At 42.2% G+C, this 27011-nt stretch overlaps 4 protein-coding genes across 5 annotated transcripts in view; 2 read left to right on the plus strand and 2 right to left on the minus strand.

Annotated features, from left to right (window-relative positions):
* LOC122624879 (beta-1,4-glucuronyltransferase 1) overlaps positions 1–22194 on the minus strand; it is a 34364-nt gene extending 12170 nt beyond the window's left edge. For both annotated transcript variants that reach the window (XM_043804636.1, XM_043804626.1), the window contains exons 1-3: positions 22057–22194; positions 21081–21257; positions 9531–9550 (exon numbers count right to left, since the gene is read on the minus strand). The gene's annotated coding sequence lies outside the window, so the exon portion shown is untranslated. The remainder of the gene's footprint in view (positions 1–9530; positions 9551–21080; positions 21258–22056) is intronic.
* Positions 5489–6370, plus strand: LOC122624886. Its single transcript, XM_043804649.1, has one exon. It carries the CDS (start codon positions 5593–5595, stop codon positions 6235–6237), a length of 645 nt encoding a protein of 214 aa, XP_043660584.1. The 5' UTR covers positions 5489–5592; the 3' UTR covers positions 6238–6370.
* A 760-nt stretch (positions 22195–22954) lies between the features above and the next one.
* Positions 22955–24290, minus strand: LOC122625969. The gene is made up of 2 exons (XM_043806045.1): positions 23991–24290; positions 22955–23930 (listed from the first exon to the last, which is right to left on the minus strand). The coding sequence occupies exons 1-2, from the start codon at positions 24203–24205 to the stop codon at positions 23183–23185; spliced, it is 963 nt and encodes a 320-aa protein (XP_043661980.1). The 5' UTR covers positions 24206–24290; the 3' UTR covers positions 22955–23182.
* A 276-nt stretch (positions 24291–24566) lies between these two features.
* LOC122624681 (ras-interacting protein RIP3) lies at positions 24567–26413 on the plus strand. The gene is made up of 2 exons (XM_043804355.1): positions 24567–25069; positions 25131–26413. The coding sequence occupies exons 1-2, from the start codon at positions 24762–24764 to the stop codon at positions 26227–26229; spliced, it is 1407 nt and encodes a 468-aa protein (XP_043660290.1). The 5' UTR covers positions 24567–24761; the 3' UTR covers positions 26230–26413.
* Positions 26414–27011: the final 598 nt, after the last annotated feature.

The raw sequence follows: 27011 nt of genomic DNA on the forward strand, positions 1-27011 counted from the left end.
ACTCTATTAACAACTTTTGTAACTTAAAGCCAAATATTGTCAAGAACAATAAATAATCATTATAATCGGTCGCAAGTATCTAAATATTCGTTCAAGTCGACTCAGCATTAATTATTGATTCCTTTTATTATCTTACAACCTTTGTTGATGTGCAATACCGATGCTTTGTTATGCGAATGGTGTGTTATTAATCCCATCAGAAGCGATTTCAGCCAACAAAGCATATTAGACAGGATGACAAACGTACATACGAGTATAGCTAAGGAAAAAGGAAAAGCCAATGAAGTGGAAACCAAACAAATATGAGAGAGAACACACTCGCATAGTTATGCGAATAAATCATGGCGTAAAATTCTGGCAAATGTGATAGAATGCACATTTATGGGTTATTAGTAAACGAGAGGTAATGGGGCATACATAGCTGATTGCCTCAAATCGGATCTGGTGAAATGCAATTGGAAATACAATCGGGCAGCAACGTGGGCTGTGAAAATTGTGGCTATTTCAGTGAAGTAGCAATGGTTTCTTGGATACTTTCGGTTATATTATATATGAACTGCCACCAGGAAGTCGATTAGGAAATTATTTCGTGGGAGTGATTCCAGCGGTATATGGCTGCTCCACTTATATAAATTATGGTTAACTAGTTCAAGGGCGACCAGGGGTCATTAGGTTCATTAGCTGAATTTAAATTATTGTTTATTTCTAGCCCTAAAGGAATACAAAGGCCTGTGGGCTTAGTTATAAAGCTGAACTTTTACGACCCTTAAGTGCTCTGCTTCATGAGCTCATTAATGGAAGTGACATCACAAAAAGAGGCGTTTAAATTAAATGCGCTGGCAACTAAGCGATGCAAGAGTGCCAGCGGGAATCGAAAAGTATCTCAACCACTAATTCCGCTTGCAACTAAGAGATGTAAGAGGTTCAGCAAGAATCGAAAAGTATCTCAACCACGCATCGCTCGGTGCTAATTCCGTTTTGGGGCCGACTCCAGTTAATCACCTGCATGCAACCGCCAATTACAACGCCTATTAATAGAGGCGATTTACGCGTGCTTGGCCCGACGCCTGATTACGGAATGAAGACATTAGAGGAACGTGTTCTGGGGGCGCAGGAGGCTCCGTGTGGTCATAAGGCCAAGTAGGAAGCGTTCTTGAGGCAGCTGAGACAACTCTGGGACCAGCAGCACCGACCAGCAGCAGGCAACGGCGCGAACGGATCCTCATTTCATGCGCATTTAACTAATCTGTCATCTAATCCGCGACTGCATCTTGGAGAGCTCGAGGAGGCAGTGCCTCGGCTTCCACTCCTGCCTCCACCGCTGTGCAGTTGCTGCTCTTGCAGAAAAGCCGAAGCTGAACAAAGAGCTATTCGCGTTATTTAGTTTTCCATTTCCGCACGCGCAAGAAAAGTGTATTTTTAAATTGAAATGTTATCTAGCCAAGAAGTATAAGTTTTTAAGTTGGCAAATTCAATTTGGCGGAGGAATGCAATCAATGGGAAGCGATAATATGTAGGTTATAGACAGAACGTTTAAAAGTGGCCAATTTTAATTATAGCTTTTCAAATAACTCTATCTTGTGACCCAGTTGAAGCTGTCCTTCGCTCTGATATATTATACAATAAAACTAAAACAGCAATAATAGTTTGTTGCTGCGGCAGAGAAAAGTGTAAAGTGAGCGGTGAGCGTCTTTCACTGGCAATTACATAAACATAAAAGAAACAATTAAGTTTCACAACAAAAGCCGTACGCTGGCTTGCAGGAAACGTTATGGTTGCATTTTCTAAATAGAAAATTCTTGAAAGCAGTTTCCATTCGATTCGCTCGCCGCCGCTTGCCTGACAGTCGGTGATAAAAGAAAGAAATCCCCAGGCGCAGATCCAGATTCAGATCCAACTGGTAGCTTCGCTGGTGTTTTGTGTCGGCTACTTTGCTTCACAGACGAGTGCTTAGACAGAGCTCCCTTTCGCTGGACCTTATCAGTGACCATTGTTCATCCATTTCCCAGATGGAAACAGAGCTCCTCCAGCAGCTAAAGTATCAGCAACTAGCAGCAGGCATACGAGTATAAGATAATATCCCACAGTTCAAGCGGAAGAGTGGTTCGGGTCTGATTTGGCTGTATCCCGTTCCACCGACCACATGGTGGCATGTCCATATGTGTGCCATGTGCTGCTCTAATCAATTCGAGTTTCATTTGTTCGAAAGAAGGGAGTGGCCAAGCTCCCAACGAGGGATAACATTTAATTAGGGCTTAATAATGAGCAAAGAATTAGCATTCGTGTATTTAACATGTTTAATTTACAAATTAAAGGATACACAGTTCAATCATATGCAACATGTGTGCATCGATCCTTCCAGTTGAGCTTGAAGAATATAAGTTGCATTTTACATGTTTAGTTTACATTGATTAGCTATTCAACTATTCCAACATGGATACTTCTAGTTAGGTTTGAAGATTATTAGTACAGGGAAAAGGTTTGGCCTTCAATTCACTTAAAGGGATGTTGATTTATTTGCATTTGTTGCTTGGTGATTAGCTCCTCCCTTAAAGATTTTTACAACTGGCAATTAAACACACAAGTTGCTTCCCTGGTTGCCCGCCATCTCCGCATCTTGGACCGTCGAGTTTCGATCGGCATGTTAATTACCCTGCGAGTGCCGGGTATGCTAGACTCTGTGAAAAGTATGCTGCGCGCATGCCTGCAGCTTACAACTCGCACTCTTTAGTTGAGTAACAGGTATGTGGTAGTCGAGGCACTCCATTGTGGCGCACTCGTCTGTTTCTGCCTGTCTTGCCTATTTATGGCGCTAACATTACTCAGACGCATGTCGCTGGATATTGTGTGTGTTGTACTTGAAGCCGAGCGGAGACAAGCAATTACAAAGGCAGAAACCTTGGCTTTGGCTTTGACTGAGGCTTTAACTTTGGCTTCAATTGAGCCACGTCCGAGTATAGCAGCCTTTGCCTTCGCCTTCGCCAGCGGCTTTTCTTTTGGCGTTGCGTGTTGCGCAGGCGCACAGCGTCTTTCTGTAGTTTGGACTTGGCTTGGACTTGTAGTTCGATTTTGTAGTTTCTGCCGCCGGTTGCTAATGCTGGCTGGCCCCTACACTTTGCCATATTTACTTTGTTTTTATTGAAAATAATAGCTGAGTGGGCAAATGGCTGATATGGCTGACTGAAGAAGTGCCTGATTGAACGAACAACTGACAACTGCGCCGGCCTCTTTTGCTTGGCATCTTCAGTAGTCTTTCATAATTTATGGTCTTTATGGTCTTTTAAGATATTAAGATTTTAAGCAAATGGGTAATTTAGCTGCTGAGCCTCGAAGGCCATTTGAACTAATGAAGGTTTAGGAATCGATGGATAGTGCTGACTAGGATTGACTAACTCATTTAAATAAACAAAATAAATAACCAACAGCGAAGAACACCGTAGTCAGCCTAGAAGGCAATTACTTATCTGCGGCACTGTTGTGCTCAATTGCATATCTCATCTTTGGGAAGACAAGCAACCAGTTTTATGATTCAGCTCGGGTCCGACCCAACTCGCCATTAATTTATGCTGAGCATCATTTACTCGTTTTCAGCATAAAACTAATTAAAAAGCCTTGACGCTGGGTTATACAAATTTAACAAAAAGCACATATTCGTTTGCTGTCGTTAAAAAGTTGATTGTCTTTTCTCGGATTGTGCGTCAGTCTCTACCAGAGAATTTGCTAAATTTTATATGGGGATTAATTAATCTTTACAACTAACTTATGCTGTAAAGACTATGAAATCATCAAGTGGTAATATTACTCAACGGGTTACTAAAACGGGTTGAGCTTTATAAAGCTTACTATGTGAAGGTAATCACTCGAAACTCCTCAAAAAGGTTCAAAAAAATTTAGAAAACTTGGTATTTCTGATAATAAATTTCGAGAGAAAGTTCACTCATTAACTACGCGTTGCATTCAACTTCGCTTTTATGGTAAAGAGTTCAAGAGTTAATACACAGATTTGAGTTTTATGGTAGAGCTAAAGAGTTATTACACAGAATTGAGTTTTGTGGTATAAAGCTAAAGAGTTATTACACAGATTTGAGCATACGTCAGAGAAACACCTGCAGAACCCGTGGCTTCCCGAACGACTATTAACTCATAGAATTACTTTCTGGGAAATACTTAAGCAGAAAGACTTAGCTTTTAGTGCCCCGTACCGTACCCCCTTCCCGCAGACCGAGGCAATTTGATTTATTAAAGATCTTACTCAGGCCCCAATGCTGAGTACATCAAAGTCATGTTAAGCATATGGCGTACTAGCCGTCGAAGAGACACGACGAGGGATGGTGAGGGGGCTCGCACTAGCTGTCTTGGCCATAAAGATAAGCACACCAAAATGGTCTTTAAGTGGCAGTGTTTAGAGAGGTCTTAATGAGGCTAAAAAACGAACACAGAAATTGTCACATTTCCCGGCCAGCGGAGGGGGGCCACGCAGACAGAGTAAGTGAGTAACTCATGATCCCTCCACGATAAGGACAGCCCCACCAGAGGCCACTTAGGCCAGAAATGTAACATCAGGCTCGCCGCAGCAGAAATTCAGAGACTTGCAGATGCATTGATAGATTAACCGCACACTCTGGCCAGCATCGTATCAGATGCAATATTCCGTTCCCATCCGTGACAGGCGTTGCATGAGTATCGATTACCGACGCGATGGGGCCATTCCTCATACCCTGCGTTCTTGGAAGAACTATTTTTAAATAACTATGTGCTCCCTAATTGGATACTCATTGGTCTCTCCACTGCTTCTATGCGCGACTCCACTGGCCGTGGCCAGTAAAAATAGCACTGCTGTAATGAGATGAGCAAAAAATATCGACGAACGCAGTTGGCCATTCCCATCACTTACTCATCTCTTATACATAGCACACACTCGAGACCGTGAATAACAACCAAATATTACAAATTTCTCTATGGATTTTACACTTTTTCTCCACTAGAGTTAAGTATTGTAGTGATAAAACAAAGCTTCGGCTTCGTTGTTCTATCTGTGTAATACCCTCCTACGATCAAGGGCCACAAGGATGCAACTAGTGGTGCATGCATCCAGTGGACGGCTCACTTTTCGGGCTGTCATTAATGGCGCCGCTCATTTGGCCTACAAACCAAAAAAGAAAACTTCTATGTACAGCTAGCCAGAGAAACGAAACGAGTTCTGTGTTCCATCTCTGGATGCCTCGACGGCGTTTTGCGGTCCCCGCCTTTTGGGTGGTGACTATGAAATTGAGTCAAGCCGCCGGTTCTCAGCCGGCCAGCGGCATTTAGTTGGCCAGGCCAACAGGAGGAAGTTGCACTGCAATTATGCGGAGGCAACGCCCGCCGATCCTAGGCATATAGTGAGCGGCAGTGATTTCAAGGCTCGGCGGTAAGTGCCATCTAGTGGTAGTAGTGCCTGGCTTGGTGGGAACGGCGCTCCAGGTTCGAGATCTGTGAGATCATTGTCATCGAGTTGTTTCGCATTCCGAGTATTTGTAGGCCTCTGACACCTCGCACACACACACACACACAAAATTCTAAAAGTGATTTCTTGCCGTCTAAGAGGCCGCCATGCCAACCTTAAAGTTGCGTATCGGTCTGCCCTCGAGGCGAACGATGAGCGGCATCTGCATCTGCGGAGCACTGGCCTCCATCTCGGGCCTGGCCTACATGCGCTGGCGACTGGAGGACCGTGTCCGCCAGACGGAGTTCTACCAGATGGCCATCCAGCAGCTGCGCCAGCACAGTGGAGCCGTGGGTCTGCTGGGCGAGCCCATCAAGGAGTCGGGCTTCAATCTGTCCAACGAGAAGAACCGCTGCGACGAGGACAAGGCCCAGCTGCAGTTTAATGTCCAGGGTCCCAAGGACAGGGGCACCGTCTACTTCTGGGCCTCAAACAATCAGAAACAGGGCTGGCTGATCGATCGCCTGGAGCTGGAGACGAAGCAGCATCCCAACACCCGCTACCTGCTCAAGAAGCCCCCGAACTACGCCCTGCTCAGCAGTGAGGGCGATCCGGATCCCCCCAATGCCGAGTCCTCCGAGGAGTCCCAGCAGCCACAGACGCCACTAGAGCCGCAGGAGCAGGAGATGGAGGAGAAGGAGCAGGAGCCGGCAGCCCATCAGCACCCCAGTATTCAGAACAATCCTCCACAACAACTGGATCAGCGGCAGGGTCAGGAGCCAGTGCCTCATGTTCACACGGCGGAGGGCTGATGAAATCGGTCCAACTCCCAAGAAGATCTTTCCCAGCTGGTGCTAGTCCTAAACTGCTATTTTGGAGTTCAATTACCCAGTGCTTCCAGTTGATGCAACTATTTATTTATTAAAGTATATTGGTTACAGTTAAGCAGCGCATTTGGTTTATTGAACTGGGAACAACACATTTTGTTACTTTAAGTAACCCAGTCAAATTGACCACGTAATGAAATAGTTTGCACAGATTATTTTTAAAAGGAATTAGCATAGATGACAATGGCTGTGTTCTAGAACCACTGAAGGGGAAAAGTTCTAATTTACTTGAAATCATTTTTGCGCATGAATGCCACTCACAGAATCTCAGCAATGACCATTCGTTCTAGCTTTTGTTGGCCCGGCAAGAGTTGTGTAGAATGAAAATAAATTTGATTTTATGTAGATATTTGTTGGCTATTCTTAGTTGTCTGCCGGCTTTCTTTGAGCATTTGACATTTTCAAACGAATGAGATTTGTAATAAATAACTGCCACATATTTACGGGGACCATGAAAACATTTAGAGCAAAACTCTGAAACGATTAGGAGGTTCTTGGTACGAAAGACCTGTGTCAGACATGCTTTCTGAGATGCAGACATGCGGAAAAACTAGAGAAGACGTGTAGTAAAAACAGAATTTAATTTATTTACCATTCGGGCAATGTCTCTAGTTAGATACTTTTGCAAACCGTTGTTGCGATTGTTGTGATTGTTGCAATTTTATTGCTTCATTTGGGGCGCTATCTGGGTGCGTGGTAATTAAATTCGTGATTTTTGTAGTTTCTTTTCATGGCCAGTTTCCCGCCTTTTTTGCGGTAATGGTAATGTTCACCTTCCTCGAGATGTTATTAAAAAGATAATCGCAATCTTAGACATTTTATTTGCCGCTTTTTCCCTCTTCATTCCGTGGAAATTAAATGGGGGGCCGCCGCGGAAGGGGCCAGGTTGCTACTTCTTGTTACCTTGAGAGTTCAACAAGCCAAGACAAGGAAGCAACAAAAAGTCAGAAGCAATTAAGGCACACCAACTCAGCTCTGAGGTCAGCCAGGTGGTGACCAGTAGTCCGGGGCGATGAGATGGCAGATGGAATATCAGAGATGGGTAGCTTTTGTTTGCCCTATTAAATTCGGCTCGAGGAACGAGCAATATTCATATCTCTGTGCGTATATATGCGAAAGGTCACTGCCGCCTTTTGTTCACTCGGTCATTAGGCATTTGATGCAGCAAATTGAATGCAAATGCCTTTTATTGCGATTTGGTGTGTTAGCTTTTGTGCTCTGCCATTCATACGGCAGTATACAAATTATGAATTATAAAGCATTGTACGCTGGCCAAAAGTGAAAAGGAAATAAAACAGAGCAGAACAATAACATCATTTGATACAATTACCACTTTATAGTTCAGGATTTTTTAACATCATTTAACAGCATTTGTTATTTTAAGGCACAATTAATGAGGTCATAAAGAGCTGACTGCAAGTTTAACGAACTCTCTACAATACAATTTTAATGTATTCGCTCTTATCTTATATTCATGGGCTTCCGTTCAAGTATCTTAATATTGCTTAGCGAAAAAAAGCAATTGAATTTACATGGAATGTGTTCGAATGAGAAAAAAACAGTGAAAAGTAAACCGAAAGTCATTCCGAGAGAAATCTGTGCAAATGAAGAAAAGGTGTCAAGAACTTTATTGACAAGCAGTCCTCAAGCAGCCAGGCATTCGAAGAACCATCATAAAAACCCCGGATTGCGAACGAAGATCTCAAGATCCCAAGAATACCAGTGTAGGAAGCAAAAACGTCGAACAAAATACAAAAAAACAGCGCCAAACAAACTTCAAACGTGACAAACAGCCGGACGGTAAAAGGCACAAATAGCTTTTTTCCATCTGGCAAATGAACTACGTGAAAGTTTTTACAACCGGGCACTTTGGGTTCATTTTAATCCAGTTTAATATTGTTCGGTTTCGCTACTTGTCATAAAAATCGACCGGACCAATCCACACTTATTGAGTTCAAAGGCCGCGTGCAATGCGATTCCAATACAAAATGCTACTGCCGAGTGCCGTTTATAACATACAAAATACAACAAAAAACTAAAAACTAGTTGCCCATGTGGGCAGTGAAGTAAGCGATAGGTCGACACACTTTTCGAACTCACTGTCATTGGCAAGTAAATGGAGCAAAAGCGACATCGCACATAAGGCTTAGAAGGCAAGTTGGGGAGGAAAGCGACTCAAGGCATGGGTGTAATTAGTGCTGGTTGGCATATTACTTATGGGCTCAAAATGCACTCGTTCTCGCCTTAACACTCGAACAGGCAAATCAAACATCAGTTGGAAATTGCTATACTACAAGCTGAAATCGCACCAAAAGTGATTTGCCTAAATATTCAAGACCCCTGAACCAATAATATTCAAAACTCGGTGGACCATGCATCAACATTTCTACTATTTCTACTATTCCACTTCACTTTTACGGCCCAGAAACTCATTTGCAGCTGACACAAACGGCGATGGCAGTCATCCAAGCCAGTTGCAATGAGCAACTGGGCAAAATGGAAGTGGCTGCTTGGCTGGCAATGGAGATGGAATTGGAGATGGAGATGGGTGGTTGGCCACAAATGCCAGCCATGGTCAATATCAGAAGCCGGCGAAGAGGTCTTCGGGCCATTCCATTCCAGAATGGCAGTGGAAGTGGAAGTGTAATGCAGAGGAGCGACGTGGAAAACGTGTGACACAAAATATCACTCTCATTTGGCGATGATGTTGCTGATAATCATGGCTGTGCGGAGCGGCGGGGAATGGTGGCGGGTGTAAAGCAATTGCATTTATGTGGATAGTGACGAATGTCAACGGCACACGCTAATTAAGGTTAATGAAAACGACAAGCCGGGCTCAACCAAATAAAGCATGACAACAAACTGACGGCGGTGATTAACGAGGACAGCTCACTAAATTGGATGTCTTTATGTTTACTGCCGGATTATCCAGATATTGGTGTTACCTTCCTTGCCGAACCAGCAAAATTAGCATAGTTTTTCGTTTTTCTATCGGCTTTAAAAGTTTTCGATTTTAGTTATTTTAAATTTGACACGTTCTCCTGATTAATATGCCCCATACTCTCAACCTACATCTGCCCAGACATATCAAAACAGACCCTAATCTAAGAAAAAATATTAGCTTTTTGCTTGAAACAGATGTTTACAGTAGAAATCATTTTAGCCAATTAAAAGCTAAGCTTCAGTTTGAGAAACGTAAGTAATTAGTAAACACTCACCTATTTTATTTTGCTAGTTACTGAAAAGACAGAGAATAACAATAATTAGTCATATGTAATTAATGCAATTAGTCATACTCTAATGAAAGAACGGAATTGGAAGTTAAATAGATATATATGTTGTACAATCTGAGAAGTGTATTTAAACTTATGTAACTAGTATAGTTTTGCCAAAGGGAGGCTAGGATCCCAGCACTCTCACATGCAATGCAAACAATGGATTTTGGGTTAGCTACACAATGTATTCTAAATATGCCTCCAGCAACCTTCTACGCAATGCAGACGAGCCGTTAAGGTCTGCTTTAAAATGCAATTCAGCTGCATTTGGTCTGTTTAAAAATGGATGCGCCAAGGAGTACAAAGACGGTGTGCCTTTCCGCACATTTTCCCCGTCATCGTCCGCTGAATAAACGGTGCCCTGGGGATGCAGTGCAGCCAGGACTCCCAGCCTCAAGGTAGTTACCCGTTAGCAGGTGTGTACTTTGGACTTCTAGTGAGGAGCAGGCGGAGTTGGCTCAAAAGAAAACAAAGCAGGTTAACCCTTTTTTGTGCTTAAGAGGTTTAAGTTTTAAGTTTGCAAATGCAAAGATGATACTTTGAAAAGCTGTTTCTCCGCCGGAAACAAATGCCAATTGCATTTTTTTGTGGGGTATTTCAATAAGTAATTCGTGGTCACAAATGGTTTGCCTGCTTACAGCAACTCTTATGAAGTCAGATAGTTTGCTTTAAAACTCGCTTGACTCAGCCGCCAGGCTCCTTGCTCTCCATTGAACCCATAGAAGGGCTCATCCCGGCTCAGCAGTTGGTCCTCGCCACTTGACTTCTCGAGTGCTGATAGGATTACGGGATGGGATGTTGCGGCAAGAGCAAACTCAACAAATAAAGTCATTTATCTGTTTTGTCTTCAGACATGGAGGAGTTGGATGCACCCAGGAAGCCATAGGTCAAGAGCGCTGTGGTTGAATAACAAGATTTTTCAAAAGTTGCTAGAAGTGGCAACTTTAAGAATTACTTAACATGTGCACACAACACTTGCCGAGCATCTTAAAGGACGAACGACAAAGTTTTAATGCCAGGCAACAAATTCTATTACACTATCAAAAATTCAAACCTCATATAGTTAGCTTATGAGATCCCTTTAAACAACACAAACTTTATAACATACGAAACGAGCTGTATGCATTTCGTATTTAAAATTTTTAGCAAGACATAAGGCGCTTCGCAGGGTCAGCCAACAGGGGAATATTAAGGATTCGAATGGCGGGGTGGGGAAAGGACCACAGCCTCAGCTGCTGCCAAGTTGTATGTCCGGAAGGCAATATCTGAATTCAGGTAACTGCGGCCCTCAACCGAACGCCGCGCACAATGCAAAATTTATTAGGTTTGGCAAGGGGAAAACCAAACGAAAGCAAAGTGGAAACTCGGATAGAGATGCCCTAGAATTGGAAAAGAAATGCAGCTAGGCAACTGCAAAAGATGATGGCCAAGAAATCAATCAATATCCGGAACTGGAATATGATTAATATTTTCGCATTTTCTGCTAGCTAAAATCATTATGAATTTTCAATCAAAAATTCGCAGGTAATAAGAAGGTAAACATTATTTGGTTTACATTTTATTGCTTATCGTCTAAGGAAAATCATGACAGTATGGTATTACATATGCAATGTGTAATAAATAAACCTCAAGGTGCATATATTTTAAGTAAGTGTGTTCAGAAATTGTGTGTCAGTTTGAGCCAACAAAAGCAACAACTGCAGGCAAGTCGATTTCCGCGGCATTTTGCCCACTTTTCGGGACTCTGTATGTTCAGCTGTATCTGTGGCGAGTGCTCTGCAAAGGTCCTTGCATGGCTTGAACCAATAATAAAAACCAAACGGCCCAGATTTGTACTTGAATAGCCGAAGATTAAGCAAGTTTACCTGACACACTAGGGCATAGAAGCCCCTTAATGGTTTTTCTCGACGAGTCCTTTGGAAAATGGACAATGCTCCACACTTATATGGGCTAAAAAATAATACTAAGAGAGTAAGCGGTTAGCCCCCGAATTACTGCTCAAAAAGCTAATTAAATTAGCTGCAAATGAACCATGGACTAACAAATCAAACTACCTATAATGATCCCATTGCATGTACAGTGCAGACAAATTTGTCTGACGCTCGTAATTTTAATTAACAGAGCAAATAAACTGTGCCTTTCCCCTGGGGAAGCGTTTGCCTGGCTAATGGAATACGTTTGGACTACTGGCAATATATACACTATATAAATATATAAACTAGGGACTTACATAACGATACCGGCAGCCAGACCCAAGCAAACATGTTTACTCGATCTGGTGGGCGGGGTAGAGAAATAAAAGCGAAATTGGATTGTCGAACGGCATTGACTAGTGAAACTGAGGCGGAAGCTCTGGTCGGAAGCTAATTGAAATTAGCGTATTTCATAAACTTTTTTCAATGGAAAACCCCGAAAAAATACCGCAGCCCCTGGGAAAACTTAAAAGGGAAATGTCTGCAGAAGGGAAAGTGTCTACTAAGTAGAATGCTTTACACAAGTGCACTTAAAATGGCATTCAAAATTAATTGAATTTCCAGCAGCGCAGTCTGTAGACATAATCAGCTTCATTTTAGTAAAGGAGTCAGTTGCCAACACCCAACACTCTGCCAAATAATTGCTCAAAAAAGGTATTTATTAAATAAACAGATAACTATACTGAAAATAGGTTGAGCATGGAAACAGTTTCGTCTTTGAGAACATTCACTAATTACAAACTATGTTTACGTGGTGCACATGCCTGTATTCATCAATACTTATTACTAACTGAGGCAGTTGGTTTTTCGTTGATAAGACAGCATTGGCAAGAAGTTGTAAAACAAGACATGTCGTACATTTGGTTTCTGCCGAAAGAAAATTGAATTTGGCTACTAATTTGTTAGATAAGCTATCTTGGAATTGGAAGAAATCAGAACTGTGCTTTGACATTGTACCAAAAATGTCCGCTTCTTAAGTGGCACCATAAAAGGCCAATTAAAAAGTGCATTCAACTTCTAACAGCAAATTGCTTTTAATTCCTAGAGCCGCTAAATACCCCTTTAGATTTAATTACTCTTGAAAGGAAATCCGTGTAAACAGTTTTGCAAACTTAATTATTGATATACTTGTTAATAAGCAGCATACAGTTTAAAAGGATTATTGTACTTGAGCTCAGAGAGGGTGTTCTTATAAATACATACAAGTTAATAATTGAATAGAATAAAAACAGTTTAATAAACCCATTTTTTCCGACCCTCAGGGTGTATGGAAAAAATAACAAAATTGATAGTAGGTATTTGAAGGTTGCTGTTGGGCAAAAGATAAGATTAAAAATCCATGAGCTATTTACCCAGAAAATTTATTATATTAGTACGTGCCTTTCAAATCACATATAAAGGTCTTTGAAAACTTATAAAGAATAGAGATTAGTCAAATATTTTACTACGTAAAGTAAGAATCGTATTTTTGTAGGTCTTTTCTATTGATACATTTATTCCTTTTACAATTTACAATTTATTCCTCTACAATAAATAAACTCTTGAAATGGAAGTAAATAATTCACTGACTGTTTACCGAGCTGAGTAGGAAATTACTGCGATTTTCAATTATACTTAGCACTTTGTATGCAAATTGAATGGACTGATAAATATTACACACGCATTCGTGCCTGAGGCGGCAATCAGTCAAAAGAAAAAAACAACAACCACCAACCTTAAAGGTGGCCAAAAGCAGAGGGGCCTTCAAAATACATATGACAGTCGCATGAGCAGCCAAAGGCAAAATAAAATCGTAAAAAACCCACGACCATTTGAGATTCTGACGGGGCTAACTCGATTTGCATATATTTCTCTTTCCATATGACAAATCTGCCTGTTAATTTCGAACATCTCTAAACGAATATTCGGCTTAAGGAAATAATTGCCCTTTCTGTAAACTTTCAATTCCAGAAATAAACGAATTTGAAATGAAGTTATGTTTGTTATCTGGTAGACAAGCTTTAGCTTCCAACCGTAGCAAAAGTGGATTGTCGACACTTTCTCAATGGCCGCCTAATTATGATGGTTATCATGTCTTACCCCAAATATTTTCCCATTAACTAAATCACATTTCACGATGAACTGGGCAGGTTTTTGTTTAATTGAGCCCTATCGCAATCAATCTCGCAAGGCACCATCTAATTTGAAGTCCATTGTGTGTGAAGTTTCAGTTACGCATGAAAATCGAGGCTGTGATGACAAAAAGATGGTCTTTGACACGCAGTCTACGAGATAATCTCGTCTAACACTTAATTAGTCAAATTTCACATTACATTAGAGCCAGGAAACTTCCCTGGATGAATGTGCAAGGTGCCGTAAAGATAAAGGAATCATCATTATGACGATGACGATGGCGATGACGATGTGGCATGCTGCAAATAACATCAAGTCAAACCGAAAACTCGTGTACGGAAAAAGTTCGAATACAAGTGTCAGTCGGGAAAGAAGCAAAAGCAGGACGCCCCTTCTGTTTGGGAAAATGTCGGGTCCAAATTACCCAGATAGCATTACAAATACACAGGAACACAGGGACACAGTTTGAGGAAAAACTTTTCTTTCTCCTAATTCACGGCTGTCACTCTTCGCGTTAAGCAACACGAAGAAAAAGTGACAAGCTGACGTTATCAATAAAACACACTGAAGCGCACTTAAGTTCAATATAAAATCGAATATACCAAAGGAATTTTTGATGCCAGCAAATGGGTAGGTATGTAGTATCCAATTTGTGGTCCTAGTTAAGCTCCTCCCACCCCTATCTCAAATAATAAAAACAAAATAGCAGTTCATCTGTTCTGCGGATGAGCAGTAACTTGGCTAAAATGGCTCTGGCCTCCATTATGATGAACCGTTTGCGGGCTCAGCGGTTTACGAGGATTTAGGTTGTAAATGGCTTTTGAAGTGCAGTTTAAGGTAACAAAAAATGGCCACGTTTACCAGCAGGCTGGTGTTCTGAAAAGTAGAGAATAGGTTACGACCAAATAAACTTTCCAGTCGATACTCAAACTTCTTTCGATGGCAATTTTTGATGAACAGTCAGTGGATTTTTATACTTTCTATCTTCTACTGACCATTTGCAGCTTTGACCTTTTTTGCTCTAAACCGGGCCGAAATAAAAATCACTATTTTTACTCGGTGGCCCCTTCCCGGAACCGAAACTGATTTATGATGTCTGCCACACACTCGCATTCCATGGAGCGCTAAAAGTTATGCAACATCAGTCGGTGGCCCACAGGGCGTATTACCATTTGGCTTAACCGCAACTCCGTTTATTGCGCCCCATTCCCCTAGTGGGCGTGGCACCGGGTAGGTGTCAGCTTGCTGCCACTCACTGGGCGTGAAAATTCCCCGAAACTACGCCACTCTGCCAGTTCCGTCGCCTTTGGCCATACTTTTTTATTAACAATCATAATTCATATTTATTAATGTGCTCAATTTGTTGTTAATGACATTACCCGCCTCTGGCGGCGATATCCTGTGCCCTGTGCCTGCACAAGGATCCATTGTCGACACCCAGTTGCTGTCCTTATTTTTCGCCTGTTAACTGCGCATGGATGTTTGGCAAGCAGGTCGTAATGGATGACTCCTCTCGAGGTGGCATATTGATTTACCGACTGGATGCTTCACTGGGCCAATATGTGGGGGTTCAGCCATCCAGGGGTAAAGTCAGCAATCTTTTGCTAATATAAATTACCATTCGAAGGGCTTTGGATAAGTATTTTGCATGAAACTTTTCCATTTGCCTTATTAAAGTCAAAGTGGAATGATATTACATAAAATTTAATCACAATAAATCCTAATTATTTCGGTATGCGTACAAAAAGGGGTTTTACAAGATTTTACATACTCATACGTAAAACTATGATTTTAAAAACAGGCCCAGTTTGCAGCATGTTGGTCAAGGACATTTTCATATTTCATGCAACGCTTATCCTTTTAGCAGCTCGTCGTTCTCTCGTGCCAACCAGTTAAATTAAATCTCTGAGAGACACACATTAAAAAAGGGCCACTACAACAGCTGGTGACCAAAAGAAAATAATTAAATAAGTACCACAAAAACTTGTAAGGGAAAATATAAATCTTTAAAAGACACACATTCGAAATGCACCCACAAGTAATTAAAGATTTTTGTATCTTTTTCAAACACGTTTTGATATCATGGAAATGGGCTTTTGGCGCACTAAATTACCTAGAGAATATGCACATTGTCCCATTTTTGAACAGACTTCCCGCAGCGACCGTTGAAATTTGTAAAGATTTATTCTTACCGGGATTTAATGAGTGCTCAAAAGCAAAAATAAAGTGGGTGGGTAGTTCATGAAGGCAATTTGTCAGTACTCGTATGCGCAACAAGAAACTTAAGTACGTTGGCATATTTTTCACAGGCGAAAATGAGAGACAACTGAAAAGGCAAATAAGACAAAGGAACATATTTCGTGCACGTTAAGTACGACTATTTAAAAACCCCAACAAACTTTGTTCGCTCTGGCAAATAATGTTAATTATCTTAATAATATATGGTTTAATTTCCTTTGTACACTCCCTCTGCAAACGTTAAGGAAACCGGCCATTTAAAATGTTACAAAAATATTTAATAAATCACACAGTTTAATTAAAACATTCAAAGTCTGCAGAATGACATGTTTGATTTGTCGCAAATCTGATTATATGTTTCATTTTGCCATGCTGAACGTTATGTCCTTAGCGTTCATTCAATTTTCAATGGCGGATAATGAGCGTAATAGATTCTAGTACTCTTAGTTTAATCAAATGCACAGATCCCTGAAGAAGGTCCATTCCATGCCTATTCATTCAGCCTCATTTACCATTTACCTCTCATCCACTATCGATTTAAAAGCCACAAGCGCCCTTGTTCTTGGCCTGTGGCAGTCGGTAGTCTGTGCGTGAGGAAAAGCTTTTAAGTAATCAAGAACCCAAGAATGCAGTTCGAAACTTAAATGTGTTTTTCACTAATTCACTTAACAGCCAGCTCAGCCCGAATCTGAGCCGAGTTGAGGCACAGTGTTCTTCCAATGCCATCAAAGGTTGTGCCAGGCTCACAAGACGGATTCGTTGCCAGCTTAGCTGGGGACAATAAGTGATGAAATTGGTTTCCACTAAGGACTTCCCGCATTTTTTGTCCCCATCCACGGGGCATGTGTGCCACAGTGGTCACACGTGGTGCTCACGTCCTTGTACTCAGACACACACATACACACACACACACACAAATGCCACCACAACCTCAACAGCACATCCACATTCACGAACAAAAGCCCGTCGCCCAAGTCTATGTCAAGTTTGAGTGGCTGCCACACTCCATCACCCATGGTCCATCCTCCCAGTCTTATCTCTAAGCCGTCTCAACCGCCTGCACTCAGAAAAACGATTCCGTCCACCCTTTTCGGGCATTTGGAATATCTGAAAAAGAACTCTCTTGGCCAAACACTAGTATACTCTAGTTTCTACATTTTTATAAGAAAAGGTATAACATCTGAGAAATGGAATGTTGAAATTTGCCACATTTTTCTCCAGGTACAAAGAAACTGACAACACAGGCGGCTTTTCCACTTGGAAGCCTGCCAAAAACTACACACAAGCTGCAAAGACGAAGAGCATAAGTGATGGGGGTAAAGGCAAACGAATTTTAATTAAATTTCTTTCTTTTCCCCACTGAAGTGCTACCCCTTGGCCGCTTACCATTCTTACAATATAAATATTAAAAGCCAATATTATGCAATGCAAGCATCAATTTCATAGTTATGCCGTTTTAAAGGTTCAATCGAGTTTCGAAGTATTCCAGTCAAAACAAACAATAATAAAGCAATGAACAAGAATAGCAACAGTCTGTCTACAGTAAGCAACCCTTTTGCATAACAATAAGGCAACTCTGGCAGAGCCAACCAATGATTTGTGCAAATGCCTTTGACGTCGCCTTCAAGTTCTTCACTTTTTTAGCCGACAAACATTTTCTCTCGTCGCTCGAACTGTATACATTTGCATAGTAATTACAACTAAACTTTTGCTGCTCGAGCATGAAAAGCGACGCTGTTGGGGAAAATGCTACATAAATATTGCCAGGCGCCTGAGTTCAGACAATCGCGACCTGATGAAAATGTGCCATCTTAATTGTGTCGTTTTCCAGAATATTTGTGTGCAACTCTAGATGCATCTGCAAGTTTATATAAAATAATTGAACATAGGAATAACACATATTTGAATTTTATTACGAGCTTTGCTTTTGTTTGTAGTTATGCAATATAGGTTTTCATACAAAGTACAATTCTGTTATTTTATATTTCTATCAAAGCTGTATATGTTTCAATTTTGATGTCTTTCATGGTTATACATCTAAGGTGAATTAATAACTTTGGAACATTTGACTAAAACAAATTTGTTAACTAGGTGTAAGAAATTGCATTACCCTGCTAAAATGTAAAAAAGATGTTTAAATAAACAGATATTTTTGAGTCTAGTAAATATAAATAAAAAGTTCGTCAATAAGCGCTGCATAAAAAGCAAGGAACCAAAGTAGCCTAGCTTCCGTTTTAACGTGTTTCCCAGTAAACTAACTTTCACAGAACCCTCATCTAGGGGTTAGGACGCACCAGACCAACTACAGCCCTTTAAACAACCCATTTTCCCTCGTTTCAATTCAATCAACCATTAAGCATAAGCCCAACGACCGACCGACTCGGCAACCCAGTGCTCGTCATGCTGACGATGACATGGCCCCTGGCCGTGGAGAAAGGTGTCAGAACACCGCACACGGGGCGCACCTGTCCCGCTCCCTATCCCCATCCCGCTCCCAATCCCACTACCAATTCGAATTCCAAACCCAATCCCTATCCCTAGCCAGCACCCTTCGCCCCGGCGGAATACCCCTGGCCGTGACTGACTGACGGTTTTGCGTGCCCAATTGTTAGAGCAAGTTGGATAAACATTTTGTTGCCCTACAGTTGTCATGACAAAGCTGACTGCCCCATTTCGTATTTGGCCTAAACCAGCGAAACCGGCAACACAGCGCTTGATGGGCACATTAACGAAATGTAGTAAAATAGGAAAGCAAAAGATATTAATACCAATTAGTGGAAGTTTGAATACCTCATTTTTTGATGTTCAATGCGTGACAAAGAGATTCACTTGAAGAAACAAAAAAGTTTTAAAAACTAAGTAGGTCCCAAAGTTTTGTTTTTCAAATCAAACTTTTTATAATCATTTTCCGATATAAAAAAAGATTTTAAATATCATGAATAAACTAGTAGCAGTCAATTCAAAACCAGACATACCTTAAGATGTACATACATACATACTACGTACGTTACAACTGACTGATTTCTAAGGTCTGGGTCTTGGAAAGTGTAAAACGCAACAGAAACCAAATGAACAAAACTGCTACTATTTGTGGTTAACCACATCACGGTAATACAATACCGATAAAGAATGCGGGAAAAGGGTTACGAACTTGCCAACCCATGTGGACTAAAATATGTCACTAATTTACAATTCAAAGAAACTGAATTACTGCGTTTTTATAATCATCAGTAATTAGTTAAATACAAAAAAAATAAATAAACAGTTTATTTATCTAACTTTCATGCTTAACTTTGTATGTTTCGAAACTATACTATTTACTATAATAATTATAGTTGCAACTATAATGTGTCTGCGTGCACATATGCAGATATTTCAATTTTCAATTTTATATTTCAATTTGATTATGTAAAAACAAAGCTCGCAAACGGGTTTCTTGTCAACCAGTGTAGTAAATGCTGTTGCTTAAGATGATTCAGTCGTCTCCATGACAAACAAAATTTGTGTAAATGCATGTGAGCTTTGATGTTGCGTCACTTGGGGGTGTCAATTATATTTCAAAAGTCACCAGGCAGAGGTATGAACTTTTCAGGTCAAAAGAGGGAAATGATAAATTGACGAAATAATACAAACCATTTTTTTTTAAAACTTAAAATACACAAAAGGTGTTGTTTTCAAAGAAACAAGAATAAAAACGCAATGGTCGCAAGCCATATGGAGAAATTATCCAGAACTGATCGCTCTCTTGAAAATCCAATTTACTCTGTTTATTCATAAAAAGTTTCCAAGAGTCTAAGCACAAAACACCCTTCTGGAATTTTCTCGGCGGCGATTACAAACTTCCGCTTGAATCTTGTGTAGAAAATTGTGTTTCTCTCACTCTTTATCTTAAAACCAAAAATCTTTCCGAGCTATTTGTATCCAAGGTCCTAAGTTATACGTAATCCAGCCACCGCATTGCGTTAGTATCGCCTTAAATTTAGCAAGTCCCTTACTATAATTTCTTATCTACAATATGCGACATCAGACATCAGATACGGGGTTTTGTGATGCAGAAAGCTGCTCTCTTTTTTACTAAACAAATATTTTCCATTAATGAGGAAAACATTTGTTCAGTTTAACCAGAAATTGCTCGAATCATACTAATGGAGTAAATAAACTGTGTTTATCAAGTATAAATATTTAATAATAGGGCGAAACACATGGAACTAAACGCGCAAACTGTCCTATAATTGGCAAATATTTTATTAATAAACATCAACACACAACCCGTTAAATAGATCGTGTTAAATTGCCCGTTTGAACCACTTCCACAACGAAATGTTCATTTTTTTGTTGTATAGCTCGTCTATTTTTATAAAAATAGCCCAAGCTAACTGAAGATTCGGCCACTTAATACATTTAATAGAATTGCCAGATAACAATGACAAGACAGTTATGGTTATAACAATGTGCTGTGAACAATTACCTAATACACTTCCATTTCGAAATCCCCTAAATTTAGCTGTTTTCGACACCTCCAAATTCTATTTTTAGTACTCGTGCGCATAAATCAAGTTATATATTTTCGAATGTTTGCTAAGTGACAATATTTAGCCACAAACGACGCCAAGATTTATGTGGACTCCGGGGATTTAATGAGCTGTTTTGAAAGGAAACAAATGCCAAACACATTTTTAATGGGTTAACAAATGTGTTTTTAATGTGTAAACTAAAAAGCGATTGAAAAATGAAATTCATCAAATCGGCGGAAACCAATACAATGTATTTCAGTTTTGGCAGCGATTAATAAGGAGCAAGTTATGATTTTGCCATAAATTCGATGGTTACAGCCAAGAATCTTATCAGCCTTATCATTCTAGTGGTCTAGACCCGCACGATTACTACGCCAGGGAAAACCCATAAATGACTACAATCATGGGAAATTTCGAACAAATTAACATTAAAGACCTTAAAGAATTATTGACTTTGATGTAGTAACGATACAATACCTTGAGGAGCACATAAACTTGGTCTAAATGTATTAGTATAATGTAGTATATTTCAATAATAAAAAAAAGCCGGAAGACGTAGGAAATGAAGAGGGAAAAAAGGGCGAACAATGGGCGCCAGTTAGGCATAATGTATAAAATAAACTTTTGCAATTGTTAAATATTATTATCGAACTTACATCACACACACAGCGAGGCAATTTTCGATTTTTGTGCTGCTGCTGCTGCTGATGATGATGTCGATGATGATTTAGATAATTTCTTTATTTCGATATTGCTGGTGGCCGCACGAATTTGAAATTTGATTTCTTTTGATTTGGCTTTGTGTTTCGTACTTTGTTGATTTTTTGCCTGCTCTTTTGGGCGAAACGAAAAGAAATCGCGCTGATATTTCTGCTGTTTCTGTTTCTGTTTTTTGTTGCTGTTTGTTGTTGCTGTTGCTGTCGCTTCGCTTCGCTTTGCGTTGCTTTGCTTTGCTGACCGTTTTCTATGAATGAAAAAGGCACTGAGTAAAAGCAACAACTGCAACACAACAGAGACAAAAAAAAACGAGGCGTGACGCGACAGCGGAGAAAAAACCGTATCGGGAGAGTGGGAAGGGGATGGGGTAAGGGGGAAGGCGGGGCGAAGCGAAATGTAACGAAACGGGTTTTCACGTAGTTTGTAGCACAGTGTTGCGGCCCTGGAGAAAGAGAAACGCTGGAGACACGCAAAAACTTTTACACTGGCCAGCAGCGCACACCGTGCGAAAGGAGAGGATGGGGTGAGGAAGGGAGAGAGGGAGGTAGAGGCGAGGCAGGGCTCAGCTGATTCTGATTGGGATTTTCGGGCATGCCACATGCAGCGGCAACAACAACAACAACAGCAACAGCCTCTCTCTCACTCGCTCCGACTCGCTCTCCTTGCTGCAAATCGAATTTTATGTTGTTTATTTAGGTGACGCTCGCGCACACATTGGCAAACATATTTCAATCCGTGTGCTGCACACTTGTTTTTCCTTCTTTAGCCCCGATTCCACGGTGATTCGTGCATTTCGCTGCCGCTCGGCGATCTTTATCCCAATTGTTATCTTTATTTTTATCCCAGACAGGCTGGCTTTCTCCGTGCCGCACACACCACACACCACACACACACACAGTCGACACTCGCACACACCTTGATGCGCTCCTTTGGCGAGCCACTCATTTGATTTAAAGGCCTTTTCCGATTGGCACGCGCGTCCGCCACCCGCACACACGCGCAAAAAGACGACCGTTTCGCTTGAAGTCTCGAAATCGAATGGCATACTGCCAACTCCCGATATCTTCCGTAGGTGCGGCGTTGCCACTCGTTGGTCTTGGTATTTCTGCAGTGTGACCGCGCCAATCGACTGTCAAAGCTCTTAAGTTGCTCTTAAGTACTCTGCTGCTAACAGCATGTTAATCAAATGTAATGTTTTTAAGGTAAAGAGAATTTTATTTCAGCAAACTAGTTTTTTTTAATTTTGTGAAAGATTTTATAGATTTTGTATATGTTTTGTAGTTGTATTTATGCGGACAGCTAATTTACATAATTATAATAAGATCACATAAATAAACATCCGAAATATAAAAAATAAATTCACAAAATTTATATATAATCTTACAAATTTGAAACTACAACATTTTTGCCTGCGATATTTTCGTGTATATTTAGGGCCACTCTACTGCAGCGCTCCTGGGGTTGGTGTACAAATAACCCCGCGGTTGTTGCACACACTAAATGGATCAAAATTCAAACTAAATAAAAATCTCATTTCAATTAATGTTTAATTTAGTTACTATTCAAAAATAAGAAGTTGCACAGATTACTTTTATTTCGGACTCAAAAGTATATTGTATAATAATCGCAATAATAGTATCCTTATAACAAATACCTCTTGCATCGAATTTATTATTTAGCCTGCATGGATTTTGGTTCTTCGAATGTTTCTTAAATCCAAATTTATCCCAACCCATCACAAATACATTACTCAAACGAAACAGAGTTTACATTTTAGACTTTTAATACGTAACTCAACTTAACTTAAAGACCGTACCGAGAGATCTTTTACAAAATCCGATTGTTTTATACATTTTATACTTATGACGACGTTATAATAAGAAAAGGTTATGAAATAAAAATATCTTCGGTTCGCTATGCTGCTTTGTACGTCAAGTGAAATAGACTTCTGTGTCTGCGAAAGGAACGAAATGAAAAACACAGGGTGGGACTCCATTCCCTACTTAAAGCTAAAGCTGCCTCACAATCGCCTATCGACCTTCTAGTAGTCGCGATCGGGTTCCAGCTTGATGGCTCTCTGCTGTATTTGCTCCAGCAAGGTTTCCTGCCGCTCCAGATAGGCCAGGAAGTTCTGCTCCATGATGAGGAACTCCTTCTCCTTGTGCTCGAGCGCCTGCAGACTGGCGTCGTTCTGCTCCTCGAGCAACTTGTTCTCCTTGCGCAGCTCCTCTACCACGGCCATTGTGATCTTGCCCGTTTGGGGCAGAATACTACGTCGCCCTCGTCTCCTCTTGGTCACTGAACGTTCGGCGTCCGACTGGCCGTTGGTGTGGCCTCCATATGGCGCATCCTCTGCCTCGGGCAGGATGTGGTTGGCTGGCGTGAGAGGTGCCCGCCGAATGGCACTGTCGGCAGCAGCTCCCTGTGGGCAGTGGTTAGGCGCCATTCCCAGCTGCGTCTCTGTGGGATTGTATTCAGTCTTCACCGGCTGGTGGTTGACGTCTTGCCGTGGCTCTGTCTTCACTACTGCGTGCCCCAGCGGCTGGACATCAAGGAAGGCGCATCCGTCCGGATCGCGCTCGAACTTCAGCTGCGTGGAGGACGTGAGATGCAGTGGCGGCAGGGAAGGCAGATCCGCCCGGGCTCTCGCGGCGGCCGTCTCCAAGACATGGCGCTCGTGGAAGAGGTCAGTTGACGGCCTGGCAGGACGGAAGAGGCTGTCAATCAGCGGGTAGAGGCGCCAGTCGGTCACGAAGTCCGCATTGCCCTCCGCGCGGTTGCGCTCGTTTCTGCCGGGGAGGGAAAGGGAATATTAGCACTTGGAGCTGACCGGAGCAGCTGCGACTTACAAATACTTGTTGCGGTAGCTGTTGATGCGCCGGCGAGCCTCCTGCTTGTTGAGGCGCACGCCGTGCTGCTGCAGGCCGTGCGCGATCTCCCGGAAAATGGGCAGGTTGTCCGTGTAGGAGGGTATGTCGTGCAGGTGCTCGCGCCACAGCCGCACCAGCATCGCCTCCTCCAACGAGGTGTAGTAGCGCAATCGCAGGTGCTTCTGGCCGCTCATTTTCCGCTTCAATTCGGTGGAATCGCTAGCAACCAAACATTCTCGTACGTGACCAAGGACCAGGCGCGGGAAGCGTGGAAATACCAAGAACGCGGTTAGTGCGACCCGGCAGCAGGTGCAAAAAACTATCAATGGATTTTACTGTTAAAATACTTTTATAGAGCGTGAAATCTTCGGAAGTTGGAATGTATAACGATACATAATTAATTATGCACTTTTGATTTTTATTTCGACCAAATGCAACCTCCTTTTCATACTTATTTCAGTTATAAAATTTAGCCAAAGCTAACTATACAATTGTGTTAATTCGCTGAAGAGGGGCACCCTGAGCCATGGGCATTTTCGGCGTTTCAGCGCCGCACGGTCACACTCTTCTGTGTATCAGAGCTGTTGTTGATTTTTTGTGCAGAAAAAACTACTCTTGGCTTCCCGTGCGTTCCACCATTGTCCACCACTGCGTTGCATTGTGTAATTGTAGCAGACACCGCACACCCAGGGACGACGGAACGGGGAAGCATCTGCGGGAGCAGGAGCAGCAGCAGGAGCAGAGCAGTCGATGGACTACGAGAAGCTGGCGTTGAACGCGGGCGGAAGCGGCAGCGGTGCCGAACAGGATTTGGGCATGTGCGGTGGTCAGGAGCTGCTCGAGGGCAGGGGCAAGGAGAAGGCGCGTCGCTACTGGACGCCCAGCGAGGAGGAGCGCCTGTACGAGATCTGGGGACGCGACAACTGGCGGCTGACGCGCACCGGCAAGAACACCATCTTCTTTGGCCGGTGGTCCGAGGAGCTGCGCGACCGGTTCGCCGTGGACGTGAAGCCCGAGGAGATCCAGATGAAGGTCAACCAGACCAGGGCCAAGTTCAGGTAGGTTAACCCTTTAACCACGTCGTTATACTTTCATGCTAATTGAGCGGTTTCCTCTCAGGTCAGTCAAAAAACAGCTGCAGGCGGATCCATCCAGCCATGCAACGCGCTGGAAGAAGTACGACATCATCAACCGCATCCTGAAGAACCTGCACAGGCCCAAGAACGCCGATCCGCTGCCGCCAGAGGCCCTGCTCAACAACCGCGACATGACACCTCCCCGGGATGATGCGTCCGGTGAGCAGTTGCAGCAGCAGCAACAGCCACAGCAGCAATCCGTTCAGCAGCAGCAGCAGGGGTTGGGACTGGCCAGTGAGCCCAGTACGGCCACCTTTTATAATAGCAGCAGCAATAGTAATCACGGCAGCAGCCACAACAACAACAACAGCGGCGGGATGAGCTTTAGCACGGAGCTGTTCACGGACCAGTACGACGAGGTGGTCAAACAGGAGTACGAGGACGAAGAGTACCGCTCCATTCCCTTCCAAGAGCAGCTGCAACAGTATTCACCAGCCGAGCCGGCTCAGCTGCTCGAGTTGCAGACGCCACAACAGCAACAACAGCAGCAGCAGCAGCAGCAACAACAGCAGTTCCAAGCGAACTATGAGCCGCAGTTTCAGCAGCAGCCGGCTCAATTCAATAACAACAGCGTCAATAGCACTGCGGCCACATCGAACGTCAACCACCAGCCCATTACGGCGGTAGCCTATATCAATAGCAGCAATAACACCATTAGCGTGGCCACAAACGCAAACGGAGGCATGCCCGCGCCGGTGCCGGCACAAGTTCCAGCCTCAGCTCCGGCTCCAACTCTAGCTGCAACTCCAACCACCAATAGCGCCGTCGTTGGCGCTTCTCCCGTTCCTGTGCCACGGAAGCGCGGCCGTCCATTCGGATCTGTGAATCCGCCACACGCAGATTCGCTGGAGGCACTCTACATGGAGGAAGTTCGACGGAAGAACCAGCTGCTCTACGAACAGACCAAGATATGCCGACAGCGACTGGAGCTGGAGGAGCGCAAGGTCGACCTCATGCAGAACTTCTTCCCCAAGTGTCTGGAGCAACAGGCGCAGATTCTGAGCCACGTCCTGCAGCTGCAGCAGCAGGCTCCCAGCCATCAGCTGCAAAACCAGCATCCTGCGGCTCAGAGGCCGCAGTGAACACCTTTTCTGACTTTCTAAACCTCAATTTTGGACCGCAGTGTATGAAGCATCGTTTTTAGATACTGGGTTGCTGTAACATGCCGCTTTGCAGGCTGACCGGTGCCACGAAACTTAACAAAAATCATGCAACACTGTTTATAAGATTACAAATAAACTTAATTAATAAATATATTTAAAACAAGAAAATCGTTTTGATTGTCACGCTTTGAAAGCAAATGGGGTTTTTACACAACCGTTTTCTGTAAGTATCTGTTATAATATTATTTTGCTTTATAAACTATAAATTATTATTATAAATTATTTAATATAACAATCATTTAGAAACGAGGTGGTTTGAATCTAAGACACCATCTGCAATATAGGATCCACATTTTATTTACTACAATATATAACAGCGCTGAAAAGTATGCAGCATTTTTATGAAAGGAGCAGTACATCCTAATGTTTATAAAAACGCCAGGATCTTTGAAAGTGTATACAATCTCAAATTCGGGACCAAATTAAAACATAATAAAAAGTTAGCTATTCAGAAAACCCATTTTTAGTCTCGCTTTTGAAGTTTAGAAATCGAAAGTATACAGCTACATATGTACAAATGTATTTATTTTTAAAGCCGTGAAGGTAGACGCCCTTTTAATTGAATTTTTACATTCAAGTATAGAAGGAAAGCTGTACATGAGTGATTCGACTATAAGATACTCACTATTCACAGCTGCTTCAAGCTACTTATCATGTACATTGATGGTACCTTTAAGTTTGTCTACTCCACATGAGCATGA

This window comes from Drosophila teissieri, chromosome 2L (assembly GCF_016746235.2).
Source record: "Drosophila teissieri strain GT53w chromosome 2L, Prin_Dtei_1.1, whole genome shotgun sequence".
Classification (NCBI taxonomy): Eukaryota; Metazoa; Arthropoda; class Insecta; order Diptera; family Drosophilidae; genus Drosophila; species Drosophila teissieri.

Bases quoted from the DNA above. Each gene is read 5' to 3' on its own strand.
- LOC122624886 (XM_043804649.1), top strand. From the start codon at position 5,593: ATGCCAACCTTAAAGTTGCGTATCGGTCTGCCCTCGAGGCGAACGATG.
- LOC122625969 (XM_043806045.1), bottom strand. From the start codon at position 24,205: ATGAGCGGCCAGAAGCACCTGCGATTGCGCTACTACACCTCGTTGGAG. The intron at 23,931-23,990 runs GTAAGTCGCAGC...CCTCCCCGGCAG, and splicing joins AGCTACCGCAACAAGTATTT to AAACGAGCGCAACCGCGCGG.
- LOC122624681 (XM_043804355.1), top strand. From the start codon at position 24,762: ATGGACTACGAGAAGCTGGCGTTGAACGCGGGCGGAAGCGGCAGCGGT. The intron at 25,070-25,130 runs GTAGGTTAACCC...GTTTCCTCTCAG, and splicing joins CAGACCAGGGCCAAGTTCAG to GTCAGTCAAAAAACAGCTGC.